Raw genomic sequence first — 24,492 nt, 5'->3', positions numbered from 1 at the left:
CACTCCCACCTCCCCTCATGGAATGTATTGCGATGCTTAGTGAGGTGTCGCTCTCACCACCCCCCTTTCCTTTCTCTTCTCTTACTCTCTCACCCCTCTTCGCTCCCCCACACATCATCTTTCCCTCCCCCCTCACTCCCCTTCCCTCTCCCTCTCCTCCCCCAGTTAATATACCCATCAGCGAAACCACAGGTTGTATTTGCTAGTTTTCTCATAAGAGGTTTGTTGAAGATTTGATGACAAAAGCTCAGATGGTAAAAAAACGTGACATGAACAAACACACTGAAGCTCAATGTTATAAACATCTTCAAGTGTTTGTGTGTTTATTTTTGCATTACTCTGTCATGGCTGAAGAACCACAGCACATAGAGGCCACAAATTTTGGATCTAGTTACTTCAGCAGATGGGCAAGGTTTCAATCTACCACAAGTTGGCATTGGTGTCGGTTTTGAGGCCAAAGGCCACTATAGAGTGTGTATTGGGATGTGGGGTCAGGCAGTGCTGCCACTGGCCCACGGGCGAAAAGGTTACCATCACAAGGCCAATAACTCCATCGCTTCTCAATATCCAACATGTGCTGAAACCATTTCCGGGACAAGCTCACTCAACCGTTGAGCATGGACGGCGACCTGAGTCAAAAATTTTGTGACTTGGCCTGAAAGACTTCAGACTTGTTGACAATGATGATGAATGGATGAAAAGGTATTCGTTATACACCGCCCAAAATGACACTGAGCTCCGAGCCTCCAATCGAATATATACATGTGTCTAGTGGAATTAAAGGAAGTAAATTACAGAGAAAAGCAAATAGAGATTAAGTATCTTTCATTGCATGGATTCTATGTCCTTGATTTCAGTAGGAATGGATGTAGTACGGCACTCATATGGAATTATTACTGCTGCTCCGGAATCCAGTCTTTTGACCGTTTCAGAAAAGATTTGAGGATAATTCTCATGGATTGTGATTACCGAAGTCCAGACGACATCCTCGTCAATTACATTATTGATGGCAGTCATGATAAGAGAGTCCAGGAAAAACACCTCGATAGGGGAGAGGAGCTCTCTTTGGCTGAAGCCATAGAAACTGGCCAACAGCTTGAGCTCTCGCAGAAGCAAATGAGAATAGTCCAGGAGGAGATGCTTATCTCAGCTCTCAAATCTGGAAACGAGCAAGGTCAGCACCATACTGAATGTTGTAAAATCAACCCTGTCAAGCGTGCACAAGCACAAGGTTCCTGCAGCAGATGTGGTCAGTCAGCGCACAGTGAGGCCAAGTGTCCAGTATTACTGTAAGACACCTGGTCACTGGCTTGCAGTGTGCCGGAAGAGACTTCGCAACCTGAAGTTCCTTGATGTAGACTGATGCAGACCATGTATATCCTCCTCAAGAATGAGTCCAGGAATTTGACGTTGTAACGAGCTACACTTTTCATCCAAGCAATAACATTGCTATTTGCGACAAGTGTGCACAGTCACACTCTTGGGTCAGTCAACTCGGTTCCAGATGGACACAGGCGCTAGGTGCAACAAACTAAAACTCAACAACTACCAATGAGTTCAGCACCTTGCAGGCAATCTACAAACTTTACAAAAAAAAGTTCTGAAAACTTACTCAAATAACATTATTCATCCTATAGGTACAGTGACACTCCCTCTCTCTCTCTCACAAAGGCATGACTTCCAAGGCCAGTTTTGAGGTCATCAGAATGTAATATCAGGTGCTACGCCTGAAGCCCGAGACCTCATTTTCAGGCTTGACAAGCTGTCTCGAGTTGTCTCGTCGATGGGTCAAAGCAAGCAGTGGTGTCTAAGTTTCCAGAAGTTGCCAAGACAACTGGAACTCTTCCTGGAACTTATCAGATTAAGCTTGAAGAAGGGTCACAAGGAGTAGTTCACCCTCTTCGCAGACAACCAGCAGCATTGAAGATAGTTGATTAGTTAAAAGAGATGGTTGCTGAAGGTCACATCACAAAAGTAGAATTCCCGACTGAGTGGGTGAGTTCCATGGTAGTAGCTCTTTGCAATAGCAAAGTCCACATCTGTGTAGACCCCAAAGATTTTAACAAGTGCAAAAAGCGTGAGCACAACCCAATGAGAACTGTTCAGGTCTTAGCTCAAATCCTTGGAGCTAAGGTTTTTTCAGTACTCCATGCCCACAGCAGATTTAGACAAATCTGCCTTGACAAGCCATCCTCATTCTTGACCATGTTCTATACACTTGTGGGGGAAATACCACTGTTTGCATCTTTCCCATGGCTCGAAGTGCTTTCCTGAGATATTCCAACAAATTATGAACCAGATGCTGGAAGGGATTGAATGGGCAACAGCATGAATGGATGACATCCGAGTTTCTGGTTGACAGACACCATGACTATGTCTTGAAGCGAGTTATGCAGTGGGCTGCAAGTTATAACCTGCAGCTAAACTTTAGGAAGTGCCAGATCCGCAAATTTTCCATCCCTTACATAGGCCACCTGCTCAGAGCAGAAGAGAGTGCGACAAGATCCACTCGACAGAAGCAGTTGAGAAAATGCCACGTCCAGACAAAGCGTCAAGCGTTTCCTTGGGGTTGTAGAGGATTTAGGGAGTTTTATCCCCAAACTAAGCGACATGAGCAAACCTCTCCACAATCTCTGCAAAACTTTTGTGAAATTCACGTGGCAGTTAGCTCAGGAGCGATTGTGTGAAAAACTGAAGCATGCGTGTATTTCTGCCCGGATTCTCCAGTACTACGATAGAAGTCAGCCAGTCAAAATACAAGCTGATGCCAGCCAGAATGCCATGGGAGCACATTTGCTCCAGAATGGCAACCCCATCGGATTCACATCACACAGCCTAACCAATATAGTGTGTCGTTACGCCATTATTGAGAAGGAAATGCTCTCAATTGCCCACGCAACAGAGGCGTTTCACTACAACATATGTGAGAAATCAGCAGTGGTATACAATGACCATAAGCCTCAAATAAATGGACACCTCTCCTCACTTCCCCCATGCATTTGCAGCACATGCTGCTTGTACAAGCCTCAGGCACAAAATGCTTACATTGTTTCATGAATTTCACTTGGGAACGAACAAGTGCAAACAGCATGCTCGTGAAGTCATGTACTGGTCCTCAATGAACTCCGACATTGAAGAAACGGTCCAGAATTGGTGCAAGTGTGCTGAGTATCAAAGCTCAACAACAGGAGCCCCTCTTGCTAACTTATACACATGATGTTCCATTTATCAAAGTTGCGAGTGACATTTTTGATTATGAAGCAAAGCAGTACTTGTTAATAATAGACTAATACTCCACGGTTGTGGAGGTAGACTGCCTCAAGGACATTACGGCTGCTCGCTATGCGATTGAAGCCCTCAAGCAGCAGTTTTGGTGACGTGGTATTCCAGAGAAGCTGCAAAGTGATTCTGGAAGTAAATACATGTTAGACAAATTTTCTCACTTTTGCAAAGTACATGGCATTACACACAATATTGTAGCCCCCAAATTCCAGTGCCATTGGAGAGGCATAAAGAACAATCCAGACAGTTAAAAAAAACTCTGGAAGAAATAAAAAAAAACACTTAGCCCTGTTAGACTATCATACCACACAAATTGAAGGAATAAACTTGTCCCCAGCTCAGCTGATGTGGAGATGCCCCAGAAACACACTGCCCTGCAACCATGCCCTTCTCAAGCCTGCTCACTATGACCATCACATGGTGGTCATGCTTAGATGCACAGAAAGAGAAACAAAAGCACTATCACGACAAGTCATCCATGTCAGGTCAACCACCACTTCAGCCAGGAAACAGTGTTATATTACCGCACCAATACAAAGCATTGGATCTCAGGTGTGATCGAGGCACATCATAACTCCCGTTAGTGTGGTGAGGACCACAAACAACGTATACGGGTGTACTCTCCCCATCAACCAACGTTGACCCTTTTGAAAAAGCCAGCCACCCTCTTGTTCCCTTGTTGCCCCAGATGTGAATGATGTCCATGATCCTGTTCCTCAATGGGACACCCCAGTGGAGAATGGCTTCAAGTCCCCATGAGTCTCAGTGTGCATCTGAATCCTGGAGTTTCCCCAAGTGTCGCCTCGAGCCACTGCATCACCCAGAAACGCCAAGTACACCACCAGGAGCGGTGGGGCCGTGAACCCTCCCAGATGTGTAGATCTTTATTTCTGAATTTTTTTTTTCTTTTAAAAGCAATCATTTAAAATTTATTGATCTATTCGATCTGAGTTTGATTGTTGCATGTTAATCAATGAGCACCTTATAACTATAAAGCAACTTTTGCTTTGCTCGTTTATCTACAAGAAAGGGAGATGCAACAAAGGCATTGGGCTACATCATTGTTGCTGTTGTTCGAGTTGACAATTTCGTATGGGAAGGCATCATCGTGGAAATAAACGCGCTCTCGCTTGCGGCACAATGGAGTCTGTGTGAACTCATTAGACGTCACACTGGCATGACAACACTCGAATGGTTCTAAACAAAAAGAACCCAGAAGCACACTCGCTTCGATCAAACGTACTTGCTTGTTGAAGCATCGCTAAATATTGCTACCGTGTCTATCAGCTCACTTGCGACTGACTTTTGCGATGAACCAAAATTGCAAACAGGAGAGAATCATTTTACATCTGAATGAAGAAAACCTTTCATATTTTCCAGAACTTATGGGAGGTGTCCAAGCTTGCATGAAATAGAAATGTTAGAGTTTTTGGCAAGTGTTCGTTGTCTTGCCAAAAAGTGAATGTACTGTCAATTTATTCATCCATCATCCTACGACGACTCAATCCCACCCCTTCTAATATACCCAGTATTTATACACCTGTGATGTCCCTATGCCAGCACTGCTGTTCTCATTCTCATGCCTCTCCGACCAGCGAAACAAAGATATTATCTGCAGTATTTATGCATTGAATTACTGTGTTGAGTGTGCAGGCATGTTTGGGCAAAAGGCTTCCTCCTGTGTCAAATTACCTGGTTTACCGAGAAAACACAGTAAACGCTGGCCCAGTCTCGACCACATTGTACAGACTACCGACCAAAATGTTTTTAATCCACATTGAGATTGCTGGAAGTTTGGGTATCCTCTTCCACAAATCCTTTGAGTGAATACCAATTATGAAAATAATTTGGCAATCTTCCAATATGCTCACTGGCTATCGAGTTGTGTAATGATTTATCCAAGTCGAGTTGCACATCACAAGATGCCAAACAGCAAATTACAAAAGTAATGCATGCTTAAAAGCACATGCAAGGAATCGCTGCTAAATTTCAAGCTGTCAATTATACTGCACAATATGGTTGTGGAGAATAAATACCACCTCTCATACAAATAGACTCTGCTGTCATTGGGAGTGGTAGTGTCTTGTTCAGCTACTTTGAATATTTAATCGAAACCAGAAACACTGAAGGGCAGAGACCAGTCCCCTATTCAAGGTGACATAAGCCGAGAAGGTTAGACAACAAATGTCATCGAAGACTCGTCCATGTCAAGCCCCGAAAAGAAAAGAAAAGAAAGAAGAAAAAAAAAAAAAAGGACAATCAAATAAGAAAAACTGAAAAAAAGGGATAAAAAAGTGAGGATTGGGCAACAGTGTAGGGAGTGGAAAAAGGATGTTGGGATATTATTTTTTAAACATCATGGAAAAGAGGGAGGGGATGGAAGGGGAGGTGGTGATGTAAAAAAAGCAAAATAAAAACCAGCAAACAACAAACACTTTTTGCATCCAAATTACCTATATTAAGCTAAATAAGAGGAACAAAATTGAACCATACTTGGCTTCCGCAACAATGGAACCCTGTGCACCATCACCTTCCAACTTAAAGGTCTTGTACTTCATATGCAATGACGACTATAAAATTCATTGTTTGTGGACAGCTTTGGCCACTTATCAATATTAAATCCTATTCGACAAGAAAGTTAAAAAATAAAAATAAAAAATAAAAAAAGACGAAATGTCATAGCCCCGTTGTTTTAGCAAGTTTGATGTATGTAGTTAAATGGCGAGCGCATATTTATGTACAACTAAAATGGCCACCAGTCTCCCAGTCAGCCATCTTTGATCAGATCACAAAATAAAGTGAGGGGCACATCCAAGTCATCATGCATCATTAACAAAATGGCTACCAGTCGGCCGTCTTGGATCAGATTTCAAGAAAAAAAAAATGACGTGCTGATGAAAGCCATCATTCGATAACTGTGTGCCAAGTTAGTTTATACATCGGTCAATGCTTGAGGACGTGTTCAACATCAGGGTTTTTATTACTTTTTTTTTTTAACAACTAAAATGGACACCAGTCTAGGAGTTGGCCATCTTGGATCTGATCTTGAAACAAAATGACATGCATATGTATGCTATGATTTTTTGTCTTTGCACCAAGTATCAATAAAATTGGTCCATACATGTCCGAGATATGGTTGCGGATGCACACATGCAAGTTCGGCTCAGTCCTTGGCCTTCCCCACATTCAAGCTTTCAAAACCCCCTTGGCTCCTCCAGCAAAAATCCTCAACATCCACCCTCTCCATCTGCCAAAGTTGTCCCGTTTATACTCTCACCCTCCTCCCACTCATAAAAGCACATGGGCATTCCCACGTCGAAACAGCAGAATATTTAACATTTTATGCACCCCTATCATGCCGTCAACGAATTCTTAGAAACCCATCACAATCACCTGTGCTCACAATTTTAAGATCAAGAGAAAATAGTTAGAAATAATAGCAAAGACCTGTGCAACATCTGCAGTGAATATGCTTGTTGAGAGAAAAGGTTCTAAAGGATAATTCCAAAGGGTTCCAAAGGGTAAATTCTAAAGTTCTAAAGAGTACATTACAAAGGGTTCCAAAATTTGCAGGCATAGTACAGAAATGGTGGGGGGAATCAGGCAAATTGTCCAACCAATGGGTGGAACTCATGCACTGATGGACACACGTACAGCTACTTTTATAATAGATTGCACAAAATCGACCTTAAGCTGTGACCTTTGGCAGGAAATCAAACCAATTCAATTTTGCTCTGTGCACGTCAAAGCTGAACCCACCTGCTAAGCCATTAAAACAGCAGACTAATCATTTTTGTGAAAAATTGTGTGCATGTGCAAAGTCATCAAAAACTCAACTACCTAATCATTGATGATGTTGTGGAAATGACTGCTGCTGTATTAGCATTGCTTCGTTTAGTTTAGCCATCTCCGTACTTAATGTAATCGAGTAAGCACGAGGTGATGCAGCCACATTTCCATGTATTTTATTTTTAAAGCAAAACTGGAACATATATTTTTTTTTTAATTATGGAATAGACATTAGATCTTCTTGCTTCATCTGCTGTGGCTGCAGAATATTTTTTTTAGGAAATGTACTTGGATATAAAAGGCAAATTTTTCAACCTTTCAGGAAGACTGGCCAAATTTGAACTTCCATTGCTAATTAAACACTGGCAGTTACTCAAAAGCAAAAATAGCAAAAATAGCAAAGGGTACCAATTAAGGACAAGTTATCAACTTGTACATATTTGCAGCTACTGACGCCCCCCCCCCAAAAAAAACATGAGCCAATAAGATTGTGGAAATAAAATTTTATTTCATTTGAGAATTCATTTTATAAATGTACATCTGGGGAAAGCATGGAGCTCCCTATGAATTCACACATTGGATTAAAAAAATAAGAGAAAACCAGTTGATTTTACAAACACCATTTCAAACAAGCATGGCTGCGACATGTACAGCTATTGGGGTGGTTTGTGCAATTGTGAAGGAGCAGAGCGAGTGTCCAATCTTCACACAATCTCACTATCTATGAAAGAAGACAGCCTCAGGTCAATTTAAATGTAAAGCAAGCATTGCATATCAAATGGAATTGCTCTACAAACAAGTGTAACTGTAATGACTCGACCTGCTAACATTGAGTTGTTGGAAAACTAGTGTCTCAATCTCACATCACAAGATGTTCAACTGAACAAAGGTTACAGCTCAGCCTCAATATGCCGTTGTAGAGGCAACAAATCAAAAATTAGCTCAATTACAAAAAATGATATGAAAAAAAGAAAAATCATGACATCATACTATACTCAGTTTATTTATTAGTTCTTTTCTGAAGAGTAAGGTCGTTATCACCAGCACCCAGAAGCATTCCAAATTCCTGTGACAACCTACAGGGGGAACTGCATCAGCAGCACTGCCACACCTCTGAAAACTGATGCTTACCCTTAGCCACAGGCTGCATACAAACAATGAGTTATTAATAAATCTTATGATGAATGGAACTTACAATTGATATTTGGTCATTGATCATTTGAGAGCAGTTTCTATTCACGAATAATGAAGAACTCTTGGAATAGTAGTTGCAGTAATATTCATAAATATAATTAAAAAAAAAAAAACATGAAAAAGAAAAAGGTAATGACTCCTTCAAGGTTACCACCAAGCATGCCAAATATTTCTAAATACATTGAAAATTACCTGTGTTTAGAATTCCAGCATTTAAAATCCTTATTACAATACACGGACCGGTGTTTGGAGGTTTGCTTGTGTGTTTGTCATGCTACTCCTACAGTTCTGGTCTGATTCCATCCAGACTTGCTACGTAGGATCAGCATGACCCCAATTAATGTAAAGGCGTATATCTATCTTTGCCGGTGGTCTTGGGGGGGGGGGGTGGGGGTGAGAGGGAGAACACAAATTATCCATGTAAATGTGTATCGTGCAGCACCACCTCCAGGTGGGGGAGGGTATTACAAGTGTTCATTCACAGAACAGCATTCCTGTCCCCAATGTCCCCATTCCTGTCCAATGCAGTGAGGTGTTTTGAATTACAGTGGGGGAGGTTTTGCATTCCATAGCGAGGTTTTCAATTACATGGTGGTGACGTCATGTTTACAATTTACACGTTTGCAAAATGGCAGTGATGTCATCAGGAACAGAAGTAACGGTCAGTTTTGTCAGTGTTGGTGGTGCTTGGAGAGAGATGGCATTTGAGGAAAAACCGCCATGCTGTGACGACTTGGAAATAAAAGCTGTGATTAAACCATTATTATTTATAAGGAGAATAGTTACTGAATGCAACAGATAACTTAAAGTTTACACAGCAAGAGGTGTTTTGAATTTCAATGTTCGCAGCATCAGGTCCAAGTATGGCCTCCTCCTGCATCAAGTTCCAGGCAGCTTTTAAGAAGAGGTGGGAATTAATCTTTATTTATTCTTTTTCCCCTCCATTTGCAAATTGTTCATCAGTATAGGTAGGCAGTGAATAAGAGAATCTATATTCGTTATTTGATAAGTTTATTCTTTTTTTGCTGCAAATTGCTCATTAGTAGAGGCAATGAACAAGAGGCAAATTTTTTTGCCGATACACCTCCCAAATAAAGGTATGCAATGGAAGGACTTGTTGCATGCTTTGAACAAGATCACCCATAGGGCAGGTACTCTGCTAGTTAAATACAATTCACTTTCAGAGTTCAAAAAGGGATTGTACAAAATGTCTGACTCATCCAGACTCAAAAGACAGTCCATTGTGCACAATAGTTTGCAGCACAGCCAAGAGGGAGGTGCACTCGCCTTGAGCTGTCTCGCCTGCGTTGGAATCTCGAGCTATGAACTGCCAACTTGGTGTTTTTCAGGCATGGCAAAGCACCAATGTGCACTGTGCCATCATTGGAGGGATATTAAGCCATAGGGACCAGTCTGTCAACACATGGGTGTTGGTTGAAATAAAAAAAATCCAACTTTTGTTCACAACGAGTCGGCAGATGGGTGACAATTTTTTTTTTTTATTTCATCCATTATAAATTCAAGCTGTATGTAACAACAAAATGTGACAGAAGTCAAGGGGTGTGAATACTTTTCAAAGGCACCAACTGATAAGAACGAGACAAAGTTCAAATATACATCAAAATATGATAATCGTCCTTGTATCCTTTCGATCTCCACACGTCTCTCTCTACTCTTCATCGACCCAGCAGCTTGACACTGCGTTTACCGTTCCAAATTCACCACACACTTCCACCATTTTACTTGAACCTTCCCTTTTCCAAATGTTACACAATCCTTATTTAAAATAAATAATTTCACTTTTAACGATACACCTCCAATAGCCAAGTGCTTCTCCCGTAACCACGTGATCCATTTACACCTCCTACGTTTACCGATCCAATTTCACCATTCACCTCATGATTTTGTCGACAACACTTCCATGACAAGCTGATGAAAACTCGCAAAAAATAATAATAATAATAATAATAATAATAATAATAATAATAATAATAAAAACGATCTCTTATAATGCTTCATCTTCCTCTTTGACATGTCTGGTACTCTTTACTCTATCACAATGCACTACTCTTCGACTATTTAAACAGACTGCTCTCAATTCGACCTTTCCTACATACCTTGCCTAAAAAAATCCAACTGTTACAGCATTTCTCCTCTCCTTTCTCTGAATTCACCTTCATTGCATGCACCAAGACACGTGTTTAATTGCATCTCTGACCTAAAACTTAAAAAAACAATCATTCTTTTTTTCCATCAACCATTCTTTTTTTCCATTTTCAGTGCCAACTCACCCCTCTCACAGCAACCATCACACACTTCTCCCTCCCAGCCTCCCTCTCACCTCTCTCAAAATCTCCCCCTCACCTTTCTCCCTCAACTCTCCCCACTCACCCTTCTCCCACCATTAACCACCCTCACACCTCCCTCTCAAAGCAACCATCACACACTTCTCCCTCACAGCCTCCCTCTCACCTCTCTCAAAAACTCCCCCTTCACCCTTCTCCCACCATTAACCCCCTCACACACCCTTCTCTCCCCCTCTAAACTCCCTCCCCCTCAAAGTTGCCCCCTCTCAACCACAAAGCTGCCTCCTTCCACTTCCTCACACCTCCATTTCTTCAATCCACCTCCTCAAATCCTCAACTACCATCTTCCTCCTCTCTTGTCCACCATCTCCCCCAGCACCAGAGAGCTTTTTTTCCTCATCTGGCCCCCTCCCCTAGTGATTCTGCAATCCCCCACACTCTTTGAACAACCCTCCGAACCTCCCCATCAACTCCCACCCCCAGCACACAAAGCCTCCTCCCATCCCTCTTCATTAAAAGTGTGGACCTCAAATATCTAGGGCCTTCGCTCAAACCTTTCAGATCTTTCCAGACAGGTTGCCACTGACAAACCAGACATAATCTGCCTAACAGAAACTTTCCTCCCAAGTATCTCTCCCAGGTTACTCCCTCCTCCGGTTTGAGACCTGAGCCTGGTCCTGGTGGAGGAGTTGCTCTCTTCATCAAAGACTATTCCTCACTCTCCATACACTGCCCTCACTCCCTCACACTCCCAGGAATACCTCTGGCCTCAGCTTCCCCTCCACTCCCACCTCATGTTTATATGTGTGCTGAACCGTCCACCTAACAGTGAAGACTCCATCTCACCGTCCACCTCACCATCCGAAAACATGGACCAACTTCTATCTTCTCATCCAAACTCTCTTCCTCATAAGTGGTGACTTCAATTGTTATCACGCCAGTTGGCGAAGTGTGGGTACCTCTCTCACCTGTCATGGCACTTCAGCAAAAGCTTTCTGCGACTCATTGGACTGACTCAATCGGTCAACTTCCCTAACCGGATCTCAACCAATGGTACTCCATTTCTTCTGGATCTGATTTTGACAAATTTCCCTGACAATATCTGCTGCTCTTCCTCCGCTCCAATCGTTTCTTCTGACCACGTCCTTGTCAAAGTGGACATCTCTCTGGCTATTACCAGAGAACAACCTTACCACCGTCGAGTCTGGCAGTGTCTCCAAGCAGCCATCAAACTTATAGACTGGTCTCCTATTGCTACTTTCACCAACATCAACTCATCCTGGGAATTATTTCAAAGAAACTTGCTCTCAGTCATGCCCAGATTTATCCCCTCTAGTCTTCAGTTGTCCTACCCTTCCTCCCACCCTTGGTTCACTGAAGTTTGTGGTGAGGCAGTTGTACTGAAACAACTTGCCTTTGCCTCATGGAAAGCAAACCCAACTGAGTGTAATCTCAGTTCCTTCCATAAAGCTCAGAATAAGTGTGTATCTACCCTCAGGAGAGCCAGAAAACAGCATCTTTATAAGATCAAGTCCGTACTTACAAATCTCTCCCCCCTCAAAATCCTGGTGGTGTCTAATCAAATCTGTTTCTGGTGTTGTTCCTCCTCCATCCCCTCCCTTACCTCAAATGGCTGCACGGCTGATACCACACGTGAAAAGGCTGAATGCCAAAACTCGATGTTTGCAGCTAAATGTTGTGTCCAAAGTCATCACTTTCTCTACCCACCTTACCAGTCGCACCCAACTGTCCTTGGACTATGTGACATTTTCTCCTGACAAGGTGGAGAGCTTGTTGTCAAACCTGAACTCACATTCTGCAACCGGTCCAGACGGCATCAGCCCACATGTCCTAAAAACCTGCTCATCTGCTCTTGCTCATCCTCTGTTCTATTCACTCTCTCATTGCCAAAGGTCATGTGCCATCTGCTTGGAAATCTGCAAATATCACTGCCCTGCATAAAAAGGTGCAAAACAGATCCCTGCAACTACAGTCAATCAGACTTCTCCCAATCATCAGCAAGGTTATGGAATCCATCATCGCTTCAGACATCAAATCCTTCCTCTTCTCCAATGGCTTGATTTCTAACCTTCAATTTGGTTTCAGACCAGGTCACTCTACCCTGGATATGCTGCGACTGCTCTCCCAATAATGGATGGAGGTTCTCAATGCAGACATTAAATCAGAGCCATATCCCCAGACATATCGTGTGCTTTTGACACGGTCTGGCATTCTGCCCTGCTCACCAAACTCTTCCAATGGTATCCAAGGCCATCTCCACTCATGGCTCGCAGACTTCCTCTCCTTTTGTGGCCAATGTGTGGCCTTCAATTGAGTTCTTTCATCCCCTCTTACTGACAAGGCTGGAGTTCCTCAAGGTAGCGTTATGGGCCGTTCTTTTTCTGGTTTTCATCAATGATCTCTCAGACTCTGGAAAATCCTCTTTTTTCTCTTTGCCGATGACTCCACCCTCTGCTATACTATCTGTCATCCCTCAGAGCTTCTTCGCTCACTGCAGATCTGGGTAAAATCACAAACTGGTCCAAGTCTTTCAATCTGGACAAATCTCACTCTCACCATGTCTCTCTGAAAGTCCACCATGTCATTCCTCTTTTTTTTCCCACCTTTGGAATAAACACCCTCACTTTTCAATCCCATTCTTCCCTCCAGGCCTTCAAAACAGCTGTTCACCACCACCACCACCTCTTATCATCCCACATCCAAATTCTCGATCTTTTCTACCCCCGATAATCCACCCAAGCCCACCTCCTTCAAATTCCCTGCTTTCCTTCCTGAAAGTCCCTGTAATGTCCATCTTGTATTCCCCATGTTCCCCGCCCCATCCCTCTCCCTTCCACAGATCTCAATGTCTGTTTCCCACTGCTTTATCCTTCCCACTCCCACCCTGTAGTCTCATGCCCCCCTTACTGTGCATTTGTGTTCTCTCATACAAGCCTCGACAATGTATACAAAAAAATAACCAAAAAAACTTCAAGTTTAGTCCCAAATCAAACACTCTTTACCAGTGCTCAGGGTTGTCATCATAAGTTGGTCAATCAGTGGCAAAGGACTGATAATTCACACTGAAGCCATGCCCCATCCGAGTACCACTGCCTTTGTATTCGAGGAGGAGAAGTTTTCCAGAAGATTCAACCTTTGAAGGATGACTTGTGTTGCAATACTTACCTATGGATAAAAAAATAACAAATACAAAAACAATAAAAAGAAACAACAACAAAAAACAGCTTTTGAAGGAAAAAATGAAAAATTTAATAATATGAGAGAATGTCAGTCATTGATAAAGACCCTGGATGGTATCTTTTCAACCCCCTCCTAAAGGGGAGGGGTGAGCAAGCTGTTGATCAATGCTTCACAACAGACCCCAATTAATTTCACAATTTTGTAGTTTTACTCATAAAAATAAAATAATTACTTCAGACAAAATTATATTTCACTTGGAATTACATTTGAGGTGATTTATAAAAATCTCGTCAATTTATGAACATACCAAGGAGAGGAGCTGATGGGTCAGGGCCATCATAGAAAGTCAGAGATCCATCTTGACAACCCTGACTCCCATCCAGCTCCACAGTAAACAAATGAACTCTCACACGTTGCATGCCACTGCTTGGATCAACAAAGAAGAGCCATGCACAATGCAGCCTGCCTGGGTAGGCCTCAGGGAAGCCAAGAGAACTCAAAGTTCCAGGCTGATCAGCATTTAGCACTTCCAAGCGTTCACAAACTTGAAGCCAAACAAGAAGAGGAGAAAATATGCATCAGAAGGTGGAAAAGCATATCCAGTCAAAACATTTTAAATTTCAATAAAATAATCAAACCATTTCCTCATTTCACATCAAGGTCCAAGTTGACCTTACCCACCCTTAGGCATGGTGACAAAGGAATACCGCAAACGAAAGCCAGGGGTAGAGCCAACATCATCAGACTGAAACTCCAATAACACCTCTGGACCATGAGAGGTTATTGGTGGAGGTAAATTTGGGCCACAAAGCTCAGCTGTTGTGAGAAAGAAATGGAACAGATAAACACAGTTTGCTTGGAAAACAAGTTATGCGACATTTGAGAACCATCTCTTTTGAAAAGATCTTGCAACACAACGGTTTCTTTCATAAATCAAAATTCTGGGTGAAGATTGAAAAATTCCACCACTTAAACATCAATGTCCCACAAAAACAAGAGGAGCACCTATTTTGATGGGCTTCAGCCAAACACCCTCAAAGACTAACAATGAGTCAGAGCAGCTGCCATTGCCTCCTGGCAGAGAAAAGTCGAGGAAAAGCAGCTTCACAACAGATGACCGAGGTGCCACAATCCTCCATGAGCAGCTGGACATCCAAGGTGAATGGGAAGTGGAAGTGGAAGAGCAGACACTAATAACACAGCAATAAACAAAAAGCTGAAAAAGCAGGCTTACACAATCACACTTTCACCACTTCATCCAAATAAAAGCAGTTATGAGTCAACAGCAGCTACCAATGTGGTTTGATATCCCACATCATTGTTGGAAAGTAAATGGATCAATATGCAACTCTCTTTAAAGAAATAAGTTGAAAACATTTGATGAAATAAATAAATATATCTCTTTCCCTATATCTATCAATCTCGTCTAGGAAACCCTCCCATCTACTTCCTTAATCACTTGAAGAAGTTTGGTCACTGAAACTTTGGGTCTCATTATCAGCGATGATCTTTCTTGGGAGAAACAAATTTTTAAGTTGGTCATCAAAGTTGGTCTCGCTGGCTGGGCATGCGCCATCATGCAAAGACCTTCATGAGCACACCTGCATTCTTGTCTACCTACAAGGCTTTTCACATGCAGCTTGGAGTACTGCTCTCCCCTCAGGGCTGGTGCTCCTGCCTCACCTTGCTCAGCTACACACTGTGGAAACCAAGGCCTTCGATATCATTGGAATCTCACACGATGAAGCAGAGTCTATGGGTATATCACTTTTATAATCACAGACTATCTTTGTCTGTCTCCATTCCTGTCTTGCACTCGGTTCTTTCCATGACTTGCCTCAAATGGGGGAACCAGCACTCCCCTTCTGGTGAAACTCCGAAAATCCAGAATCACTGCACACCAACACTCAGTTTATTTTTTCTTGCCTGTGGAAACAACTTCCACATTCTCTTTGACCTCACCCTTTCCTCCAGGTCTTCAAGACAGCAGTTCACTGCAATCTCAGATCACCCCCATCCAAAACCATATTTTCTACCCCCATTCCACCATTGTCCACCCCATGCATCCTGATCTGTTTTATGTTCTTCTCTTCCCTGAGCCTTGTCTGTATCGAATTGTTTTTTTACATTGACGGTTTTTTGCTGACATCTTATCAGAACTCATCTCAAATTATTCCTTTTAGACCAATTCTGCATTTCCTCAAATAAAGACCCTGGACATTTTTTTTCAACCCCCTCCAGGAGGGGGCACTTATTAGATACGAGGAAGCATTTTTTTTTTTGGGGGGGGGGGGAAGAGGTGTTTATTTTTTTTCAATCCTGTCCACGTAAAATGAAGTGAAACATGTGAAAAAGGGATCTTATATAACATGCTGCTGTTTTTGGTTGTCTTGCTCTTAATTTTTATTTGTTGCAATTCCAACTGCAGGTAAACTGTTTATTAGCTTTCCAACTTGACAAATATTTATTATTATAAGACAGCAGGAACCCTTTAAAATAGAATGACAGACATGGATAGATGGATGCTGCTTTTAGTGAAAGACAAGTTGGGTGACCATATTAAGATAATGTTATTTAGGCTTTAGTAAACCATCAGGATGATCAATGGTTAAAGTTGAAAGAAAAATTAACTGGGGAATGCACCACATTAATGTTAGGCCAACTAGCCTAATTTACTTCTTCGAGGTCAGTTTCTCTTCAGTCTCATGTCATTTTTTTAATATGATTTTTTTTCAGACAACACAACCACACAAACCATATGATCTTACAAGGTAAATTAACAACAAAAAAAAAAATGAGATCAAAATTTACCTAAATATAACACAGGAACGATATAACGAAGCATTATGCAAATACTTCAGAGTAGAAGAGCACCAAATAAGTCACAAACAAATGCACAAAACAACTTCCAAAGAATACTTGCATAAAACAAGACTGATCCTGAAAACATATCTTATCCAACGAAACAAAATTAAACAAACTAGCAATAACAGTATTCCACAATTGTGGAATAATACACAAGGTATCAAAACAAGGAAACTCACCATCCAAAATAATAATAATAATAATAATAATAATAATAAAAATAAAAAAGTTGCACCCCAAGACGAGAAATATGAAGCAGCCTGATGGAACTCAACCCAGTGCACAGAATGACTACTGTTGGATTGGCTGTATACGTGAAAAGTTCAACAGACTACATAATCCAATTTGAAAGCAAACACAAAGAAAGCCAGAGAAGGTATCCCGAACCCACCACGCAAAATTTTTCAAAAGACAGGTGCAAATGTTAGAAATCACACATGAAACCAAAACAGCAATGAATACAGCCCGATTGCAAAAAATACGAAATAAAAAATATAAAGCGAAAGATCAACAAATATACACCGCCAACTGGGAGAACAACTAAAGAGCAGAAAGATTAATAAAAAAAGGGAAAAAGAAAAAAAAAAGTTGGACAGATTGGGCATAGACAAAAAGGTCAGCTCAACTGAGTCAGAGAACAAATTAAAAATGCCCATGATCAGGAACACAACAGGAATGGCTTTAAGAAAATGTCAGGACTGTGTCAATCAGACAAGTGTAGGTTATACAAGGTAGAAACAATATAAGCCACCTCCAAACAGGATGTATTAAAAAAAAACCTGATGTCAGAACAACTGCACACACACAAAGGCACAATAGGGTTGGTAAAGTAATCCATTTAGCACATCTGAAAAAAAAAACAAAAAAACAAAAAAAACTTAAATATCCTAGTCCCAGAAAACTCATGGTAATATGAATCAAAAGTGACAATTGAAAATAATTCTCATGAAAGAACTGATGACCCCATCGAGCTTAAACATAGAAAATCAAGCACTGCACCTGAATATAGATAGCACTTCGGTACCAAAAAAACCCCCCAAAAAACAAAAAAGCAGCATTACTAAATGAGGCATCAGTTGCCAGCTATTTCAGCCTAAACGTAGAAGTAAAGAAAATGACCAAATAAGAAGACCTCAAAAATGAAGCGAAAATATCTTGGAGCAACGGGGATGATGAAAACCTCACTGGGATGTTAACCAGAGCTGGTGTCAAAGCCACCCAATGCTCACCTGTTTATACATTTATCGTTTTTAAAAGACGAGTCTAATAATACTTTTTTATAAAGCATTGCAGTGAAGTCTGATCCAAATAATTTTAAAGCAGTATATGTATTTGTATATTGTAATCAGTAAAAAAGTGTGGTAGATAAAAACATTAGAAAGGGAATAACTTGCACCAAAAACTTTAACATTTTCATGCTCACGCTCACGCTGACGCTCATGCCGGGGGTATCGCTATAGCTCTCTCTTCTTCGAACAGGCGAGCTAAAAACCATCCCTGGAAATATGAATACAAACCAACTGCAGTTGTAAGCTGTCTGGGGCTCAGCGACAACCCTGAAAAGAGCTCTCAGAACAAAACCTCACAACTTTGTCCATGAATTGTACTCCCCTCTAAGTGAAATGGAGGAAGATACTTTGAGACCAGAGAGAAATCCATTCCAACTTCTGAAACCCACACATGGAGACAACATCAACGCCAACACCACACAGCATTTTTTTTTCTGCTTGAACCCAATCCAATATCTGCCCTAGGGCATTTGCTGGAGGTGGTGGAGGTGATTAGAGAGGGTGGGGGGGGGGGGTTGGGATGTTTATTGGAGGAAATACAGTACGTTTCTCCAGGATCAATAGAGACCAGACTTTAAGAAACTGAGGAAAACAATCTAAACCAACTCATGGAAACATTTCCACACATTACAAACTCACTAAGTGTTGTCAGGATAGTGGTCAGGGAAGCCAGGTGAGATGAGGTCACCAGGCGACAAGAGAAGCTCATCACGACAACCAGAAAGGAAGTGATACTCCTGAGGTTCCAAATGACTTGCCAACACCTTTGAAGCATTTGCAACATTCCCACCAATTCCTGGAGAAGGGAACAAGGTTGAAACATTCTCCAGAGATGAACCCACTGGGTGTATAGTACATAATGTAGAAATTGGACCTTGATTTTAGGCACAACAGGGAATGAACCTTATGACCAGGGCTTGATTCTCAAAGTCTAAATTAGAACAACCTATGACATTTGGGTGTGGGCAAGGAGTTGAGAATCTGCTTCCCAGGTTCTCCAAAAACTCCAATCTTATTCCTGATGAGCTTGTCCTTCACACAATTTTTGCTGATTTTAGACACAGGTTGACCATAGACCCACAGCATCATCCCAACCACCTCTGCACTTTGGGGAACAAAATAATAAATAAAGACCAAAGTGCATTGGAATTTTTATATGAATGTGACCAGTTCAGAAATATCTAGCTGGCCAAAAATTCAAGCTGTAATCAGTGCAGGATGCAACTTTCACCAGGTTTCTCCAGTGCATTGTAGTCGAGAGCAAAGCCTCGTGGAGTGGCAAGTGGCAAAGGAACTGTACGAAATTTAACGAGAACATTTGGGCCAGAGCTGTTCAGGAGTACCGGTTCATGGAGTTGCCCACAAAAGAGACCTGCAAAGCAAGAATTAAAATGAAGGCTGCAGTTAATCTTTGTTTCATCAGATATGAGCAAATAAAATTGCCAACTTCGAGTTTTGGTCAAAATGAAGGATTAAAAAATTGCCCTCTTGGAATATAATGCTCATAAGAACACACTAACAATGGGCAACATGCAAACACAAACAGTGCTCTGCTTATCATTGGAAAGCACCAGCTATTAGCAGCAAGAACAATGCATCTGGTTAGTCTTTTTGCTTACAACTTGGGAAACAAATTCTTGGTAGATGACAACCTTTTGTCTTGGCCCACAGGTATAATTGATCCATCGTGCTCACCACTCATCCGTGATAGCGTCAATGTTGGTTCCTCATCCTACCTCACATACCTTTTTTCACCCAAATATTGTCCAGCAGCAACTTTGTCTTTCAATTAAAATTTAGAAGTGCATTTCACATAATTGAAAAGTGAAGTGCACAAGTCTCTGCCAACATCAATGCAAGATAGTCGAGCAATGACTCCCTTACAATCTTAAGATGCTGTCATTAATCATGCTTGGATACAACTAAAACACAGATGAATTGTTTGAACAAGGTTAAAGTTCACTTTTAATGTTGCGCCTGTCTTTCTCCGACACAAACAACTGGAGTCAAGATAGAGGAGTTTTAAGTACCCTTTTCTGTATGTCAAGTTATTGCCACATGGAATACAGAAAGTCGACTATAAAGCTATACACTACCAGCTTTGGTTTGCCAAAAATGATCGACTGGAAGTAGTAGTCATCGCCAGTATAAGAAACAGGCCTCTGGACAAAAAAAAAAAAGCGAAAAAAAAAAAAGCCCAATGCCAGAAATCAACAGCTTCATGAAACAAATAACTATATATTCTAAGATAAAATAAAATTACTGCATAAATTGTGCCATCTGGCATGGACAGTTCCTTTCCAAAATTCTTTGAGTCGAGATGAAAAGTGTAAATGCATGACCAGAGATCATTGTTGTTTGAATGTTGTGAACTGGAGTTTGAGACCATTAAAGCAACTCCTGAAAAGGCATAAATTGTTGAAGCTGCAACTCAAACTAAATAGCAAAGTTTCACAAATTTGAAACGAGCCAAATAACCATCTAAAGTTTACATTGTAATAATGTTGAAAATCCTTTCCAAAGCTTAAATTAAATTATCCAAATAGATTAAAATATAAACAAAGTGAAAGTGAGATTGCTACCACAAAGAGCACATTTAGTTTTTTTTGACAGGATCAAAGGCTCGTGGAAGAGCCGTCACACAAATCATGCGCACACGTGCAGACATGAGAACACTGGGCTTGACTTGAAAATATCAAAGCTGGTGACCTTGAGGAAATATCTTCCTGGAGAACTCTGGGAAAAGTAACATCCCTTTTCTCTTGGTCGTCTACAGGTCAATTGAGAAATATACCCCAAGAACTAACCCTCCCCTCATGGGGTTTATCCATGGTCTATCCTCTAAATGCTGAGAGGTGTTCCCACTGGTCTTATTGAAAATGAAATTGCTGATGCTGTTGACAAATAATTTGCACAAAAGATAAGGTGCTCCTGCAACTTCCAATATTTCAAAAGCTTTCATGATTATAGAAGCACAAAACCGAAATCTGACCCTCCACCACAATCCCAAACAAAAATTATACAACAGCGAGGGAAGTAGAATGGGAGAATGCAGAAAGCAGCCTTTTGTTCAGCCAACATATCCATCTGCTCTACAGTAGGGCAATTGTTCCAGACTAGTCATGAATTGCAGCTTTGGCAGAAGCAATAATCATGCAATTGCTGTGCTAAATGAACTGTCAAGTTAGTGCAGCATGTCACTTCCTGCATCCAAAATGACAATTTGATATATCTACATGATAAAATAAGCTGTGCATCTATCTGTGCAAGTTCCAAAACCCTCCATACATTTAGACCCCTCGACACCCCAAAGACCCCTGAATTCACTCAGACCATTTCAAACCTTAAAACCCTAAACACCCCAAGACCCTGAACACCCACAAGACCATTGAGACACATGAGACCCTTAAGACCACCCCCACTGCCCCCAAAAAGAACACCCTCAACACCCCTAATACCTCCCCTCAACTCCAAGACCCTTTAGAAGCCAAAGACCCTAAAGACCAATAAGACTCCGAAGACCCTGTGGAGTCGAAAGACCCTTAAGGCCCTGAAGAGTATATGAAGACCCCATTAAAACCCTTAGGCCTCCAAAGGCCTTCTGTCTGAGGGCCTTCTGCAGTAAAACTAGTCACCAGCCATAATCAAAAGGCCTCATTGATAAACTGCTTCAGTACCACTTGAAGAGGGTGCAAAATAGAATAAGTTAATCAATTTTTTTTTCAGGTTTTGCATATCTTGGTTGGAAGCATAGCAAAAGCTCCCACATGGCATGCACAAAGCCCAATGCCATAAAATTATATTTATAATCAACTTGCTGAAGTACCCGGGAATACCCGGGAAATTTGCCCTATTTTCCTCACGCTAGTTAGACTGAGGCATTAGTTGTATGGAGAAAATTGGGAAGGCTTCTTTTATTCCTCAGATTTATGGAAGGAAGGCTTTAGGCTGCCGTAATCCTCAGAGAGGTTATAGTTGAAGGCGGCCTTGAGCCACTCTGTTTCTAGCAGCAGTGGCAACTGTCGATGTCCTGCCAAAACGCGGACCTAGAAAGCTGGAACGCGAGTTTTGTGCTTCTCTCGCCCATCGGTGTGACGCTCTATTTGCAGTTAGGCGACGCTCTCTCTGCAGCCGACTGCTTGCCTGGCTCGTTCATGAGCAGATCTATCAGCAGCAAGACATCTCTCTCTCTCTCCGTGTGTGTGTGTGTGTGTGTGTGTGTGTGTGTGTGTGTGTGTGTGTGTGTGTGTGTGTGTGTGTGTGTGTGTGTGTGTGTGTGTGTGTCTCTCCGCTTGCCTGGCTCTTTCATGAGCAGATCGATCAGCAGTTAGCTGTTGCCGTGCGCGTGCAGTTCAAGAATTCAAATAACAGGAGGAGAATGTGTATGTTTAAAAAGTCAACGAATATGAACATTTTGTATTTCAAAAAAACCATAGCGTTTTTAACCATGAAGCCTTTTGTTACGATTAATATGCCGGCACACTTTTCAAAAGCCATTTTTTTTTTCTAATGGAAATTTTATTATATATATATATATATATATTTTTTTTTTTTTTCAATATATATTTTTTTCATTTTTATGGAGAGCCACTTAGCGCATCCTGGAGCTGAATGTTAGTTCTATACATGTCTAAAGTTTCATCAAGATCGGTTCACTGGTCTCGGAGCTTATTCATCACAAAAAACAGACACAGACAGAAGGACTGCCATTTATATAGTAGATGGGATATTTTTGTGATTTTATTGCCAAACATCAATAATTTTTCAAGATATACGATTGAAACTTTTTTTTTAAATTTATTTATATACTTCCACTACTTATGGTGGCATGATTTCATGATTTCAACTGGCTATTACCAATGGTGCATCGCCACTGCTACCGAGATTGAAACTTCCAAAGATTATTTGTATGAATGTGTAGTATGTGTGTAAAGTCTTGTCAAAAGCAGTCACAGGTCAAGGTCAACGCCATCTAAAACTTGCAAAACACCAAAATTTGGAATGCACAACATGCAATCATGTAAAACACTTCTTGACAGATCAAATTTTCCAGATTAAAAAAATTGCCGTTTCCATGGCAATTCATTTTTCAAGTACCATGTTGTGCACAACATATTTCTAATCAACAACAGTTCATCCTTTGAGCGGACCAACAATGTCTATAAAGCTAAACATGTACCACAGGGTACGTCTTCATCATCACTTCAGATTAAATTCCAGTTTCTACCAACACACACTCAAAAAAAATTGCTTCTTTAAAGGTGAGACACGTACGAACCCAGAGATGGGTACCGTGCCAGTTTTTTTTTTATATAAAATGTGAAAGCCCCCTTGTATCCGAGGGACCACACCTATAACTGTGCCAGATATAAACTTTGGGACTTCTTTGCAATGAGCAAATATCACTGATGACTTCGTTGATGGGATGAGAACACTTGGGGGGGGGAGGGGAAGAGAGAGGGGGAGGAGCAAGAGCGAGGAAGGGCAAGAAGGGGAGGGGAGGGGAGGGGAGGGTGAGGAAATGTGGAGGTGGAGGGCAAGGAAGTGGGAGGGGAGGGGAGGAGCGAGAGTGAGGCAGGGTGGAGGTGGAGGAGTGAGAGCAAAGAGCAAGGAAAGGGGGAGGGGAAGAGCAAGGAAGGAGGAGGGGAGGGAGAAAGAGCAAGGAAGGGGGAGGGGAGGAGCAAGGAAGGGGAGGGGAGGGAGGAAAAGAGCAAGGAATGGGGAGGGGAGAGAGAGCAAGGAAGGGGGGAGGGGAGGGAGAGGAAGAGGTAGAGTTGGCAAAGATAATGTTATGCTTTCCAATCGCACACAATCCTGGGAAATATCATTTAAATCGAACTTCAAAATCCCATTAACTTTTAAAATGTATTCAAGGGGGAATGCTTTCCTGACAGAAAAAAAAAAAATGAGTGGAAAATTTTCAAAGCCACTCACCCTAATCCTCCTGTTATGTTAATCATTCAATCTTTTATTTCGATCTTTAATTTAATTTGCCTTCCTCATTCTCGAGATTCGCCCTGGAAAACCCATCTGTTCCATGGTGATCCAGCTGGTAAATTATTTCTGTTGCACTGAATGAAGCTGGTTAATTTCAGGACGTTCCTTAATCTTTTTTTGTTGTTGTGTTTTTTTTTCCCCCCACACAATATAATTCTCCAAACAGTTGAAAAAGTAAAGTTTAATGCTTTAGAAATTTCACAATTTCTTGTTTATATGGTAAACAGAGAAAGAGAAACCATAGCCTTGCTTGCTTAAAGTAAATAGGTATATACAGTATACTTCATTATAAGAATTGTTCATGTCTTTATAAATTTTCAGATTTCATTCCAGAACACATTTAGTCCATGAGATCATGTCCACTCGGTTGAAATCATATACTTTCATTAGTCCGTGAGAGTAGATCATGGAAAAATCGCATCATACAATGCATAAAATTGCTCCAAGCAAAATTTGAAAACTATAGCACTTAAAATATATATATATATATATATATATATATATATATATATATATATATATATATATATATATATATATATATATATATATATATATATATATATATA

The 24,492-nt window shown here is 41.2% G+C and overlaps 1 protein-coding gene across 2 annotated transcripts in view; it reads right to left on the bottom strand.

Annotated features, from left to right (window-relative positions):
* Nucleotides 1-7,633: 7,633 nt before the first annotated feature.
* Nucleotides 7,634-24,492, bottom strand: part of LOC147034867 (ovochymase-2-like) — a 72,909-nt gene continuing 56,050 nt past the window's right edge. For both annotated transcript variants that reach the window (XM_085890409.1, XM_085890411.1), the window contains 7 exons: nt 19,158-19,298; nt 18,566-18,722; nt 14,778-14,917; nt 14,454-14,588; nt 14,080-14,316; nt 13,595-13,757; nt 7,634-7,792 (listed from right to left, as the gene is read on the bottom strand). In XM_085890409.1, coding sequence (XP_085746535.1) covers nt 13,624-13,757; nt 14,080-14,316; nt 14,454-14,588; nt 14,778-14,917; nt 18,566-18,722; nt 19,158-19,298 — 944 coding nt within the window. In that variant the 3' untranslated portion in view covers nt 7,634-7,792; nt 13,595-13,623. The remainder of the gene's footprint in view (nt 7,793-13,594; nt 13,758-14,079; nt 14,317-14,453; nt 14,589-14,777; nt 14,918-18,565; nt 18,723-19,157; nt 19,299-24,492) is intronic.

This window comes from Eptatretus burgeri, chromosome 1, assembly GCF_056783735.1.
Source record: "Eptatretus burgeri isolate ZD-2024b chromosome 1, Ebu_testis_v1, whole genome shotgun sequence".
Classification (NCBI taxonomy): Eukaryota; Metazoa; Chordata; class Myxini; order Myxiniformes; family Myxinidae; genus Eptatretus; species Eptatretus burgeri.
Note: the sequence above shows the minus strand (reverse complement) of the source record. Positions and strands in the feature narration are given on the sequence as shown.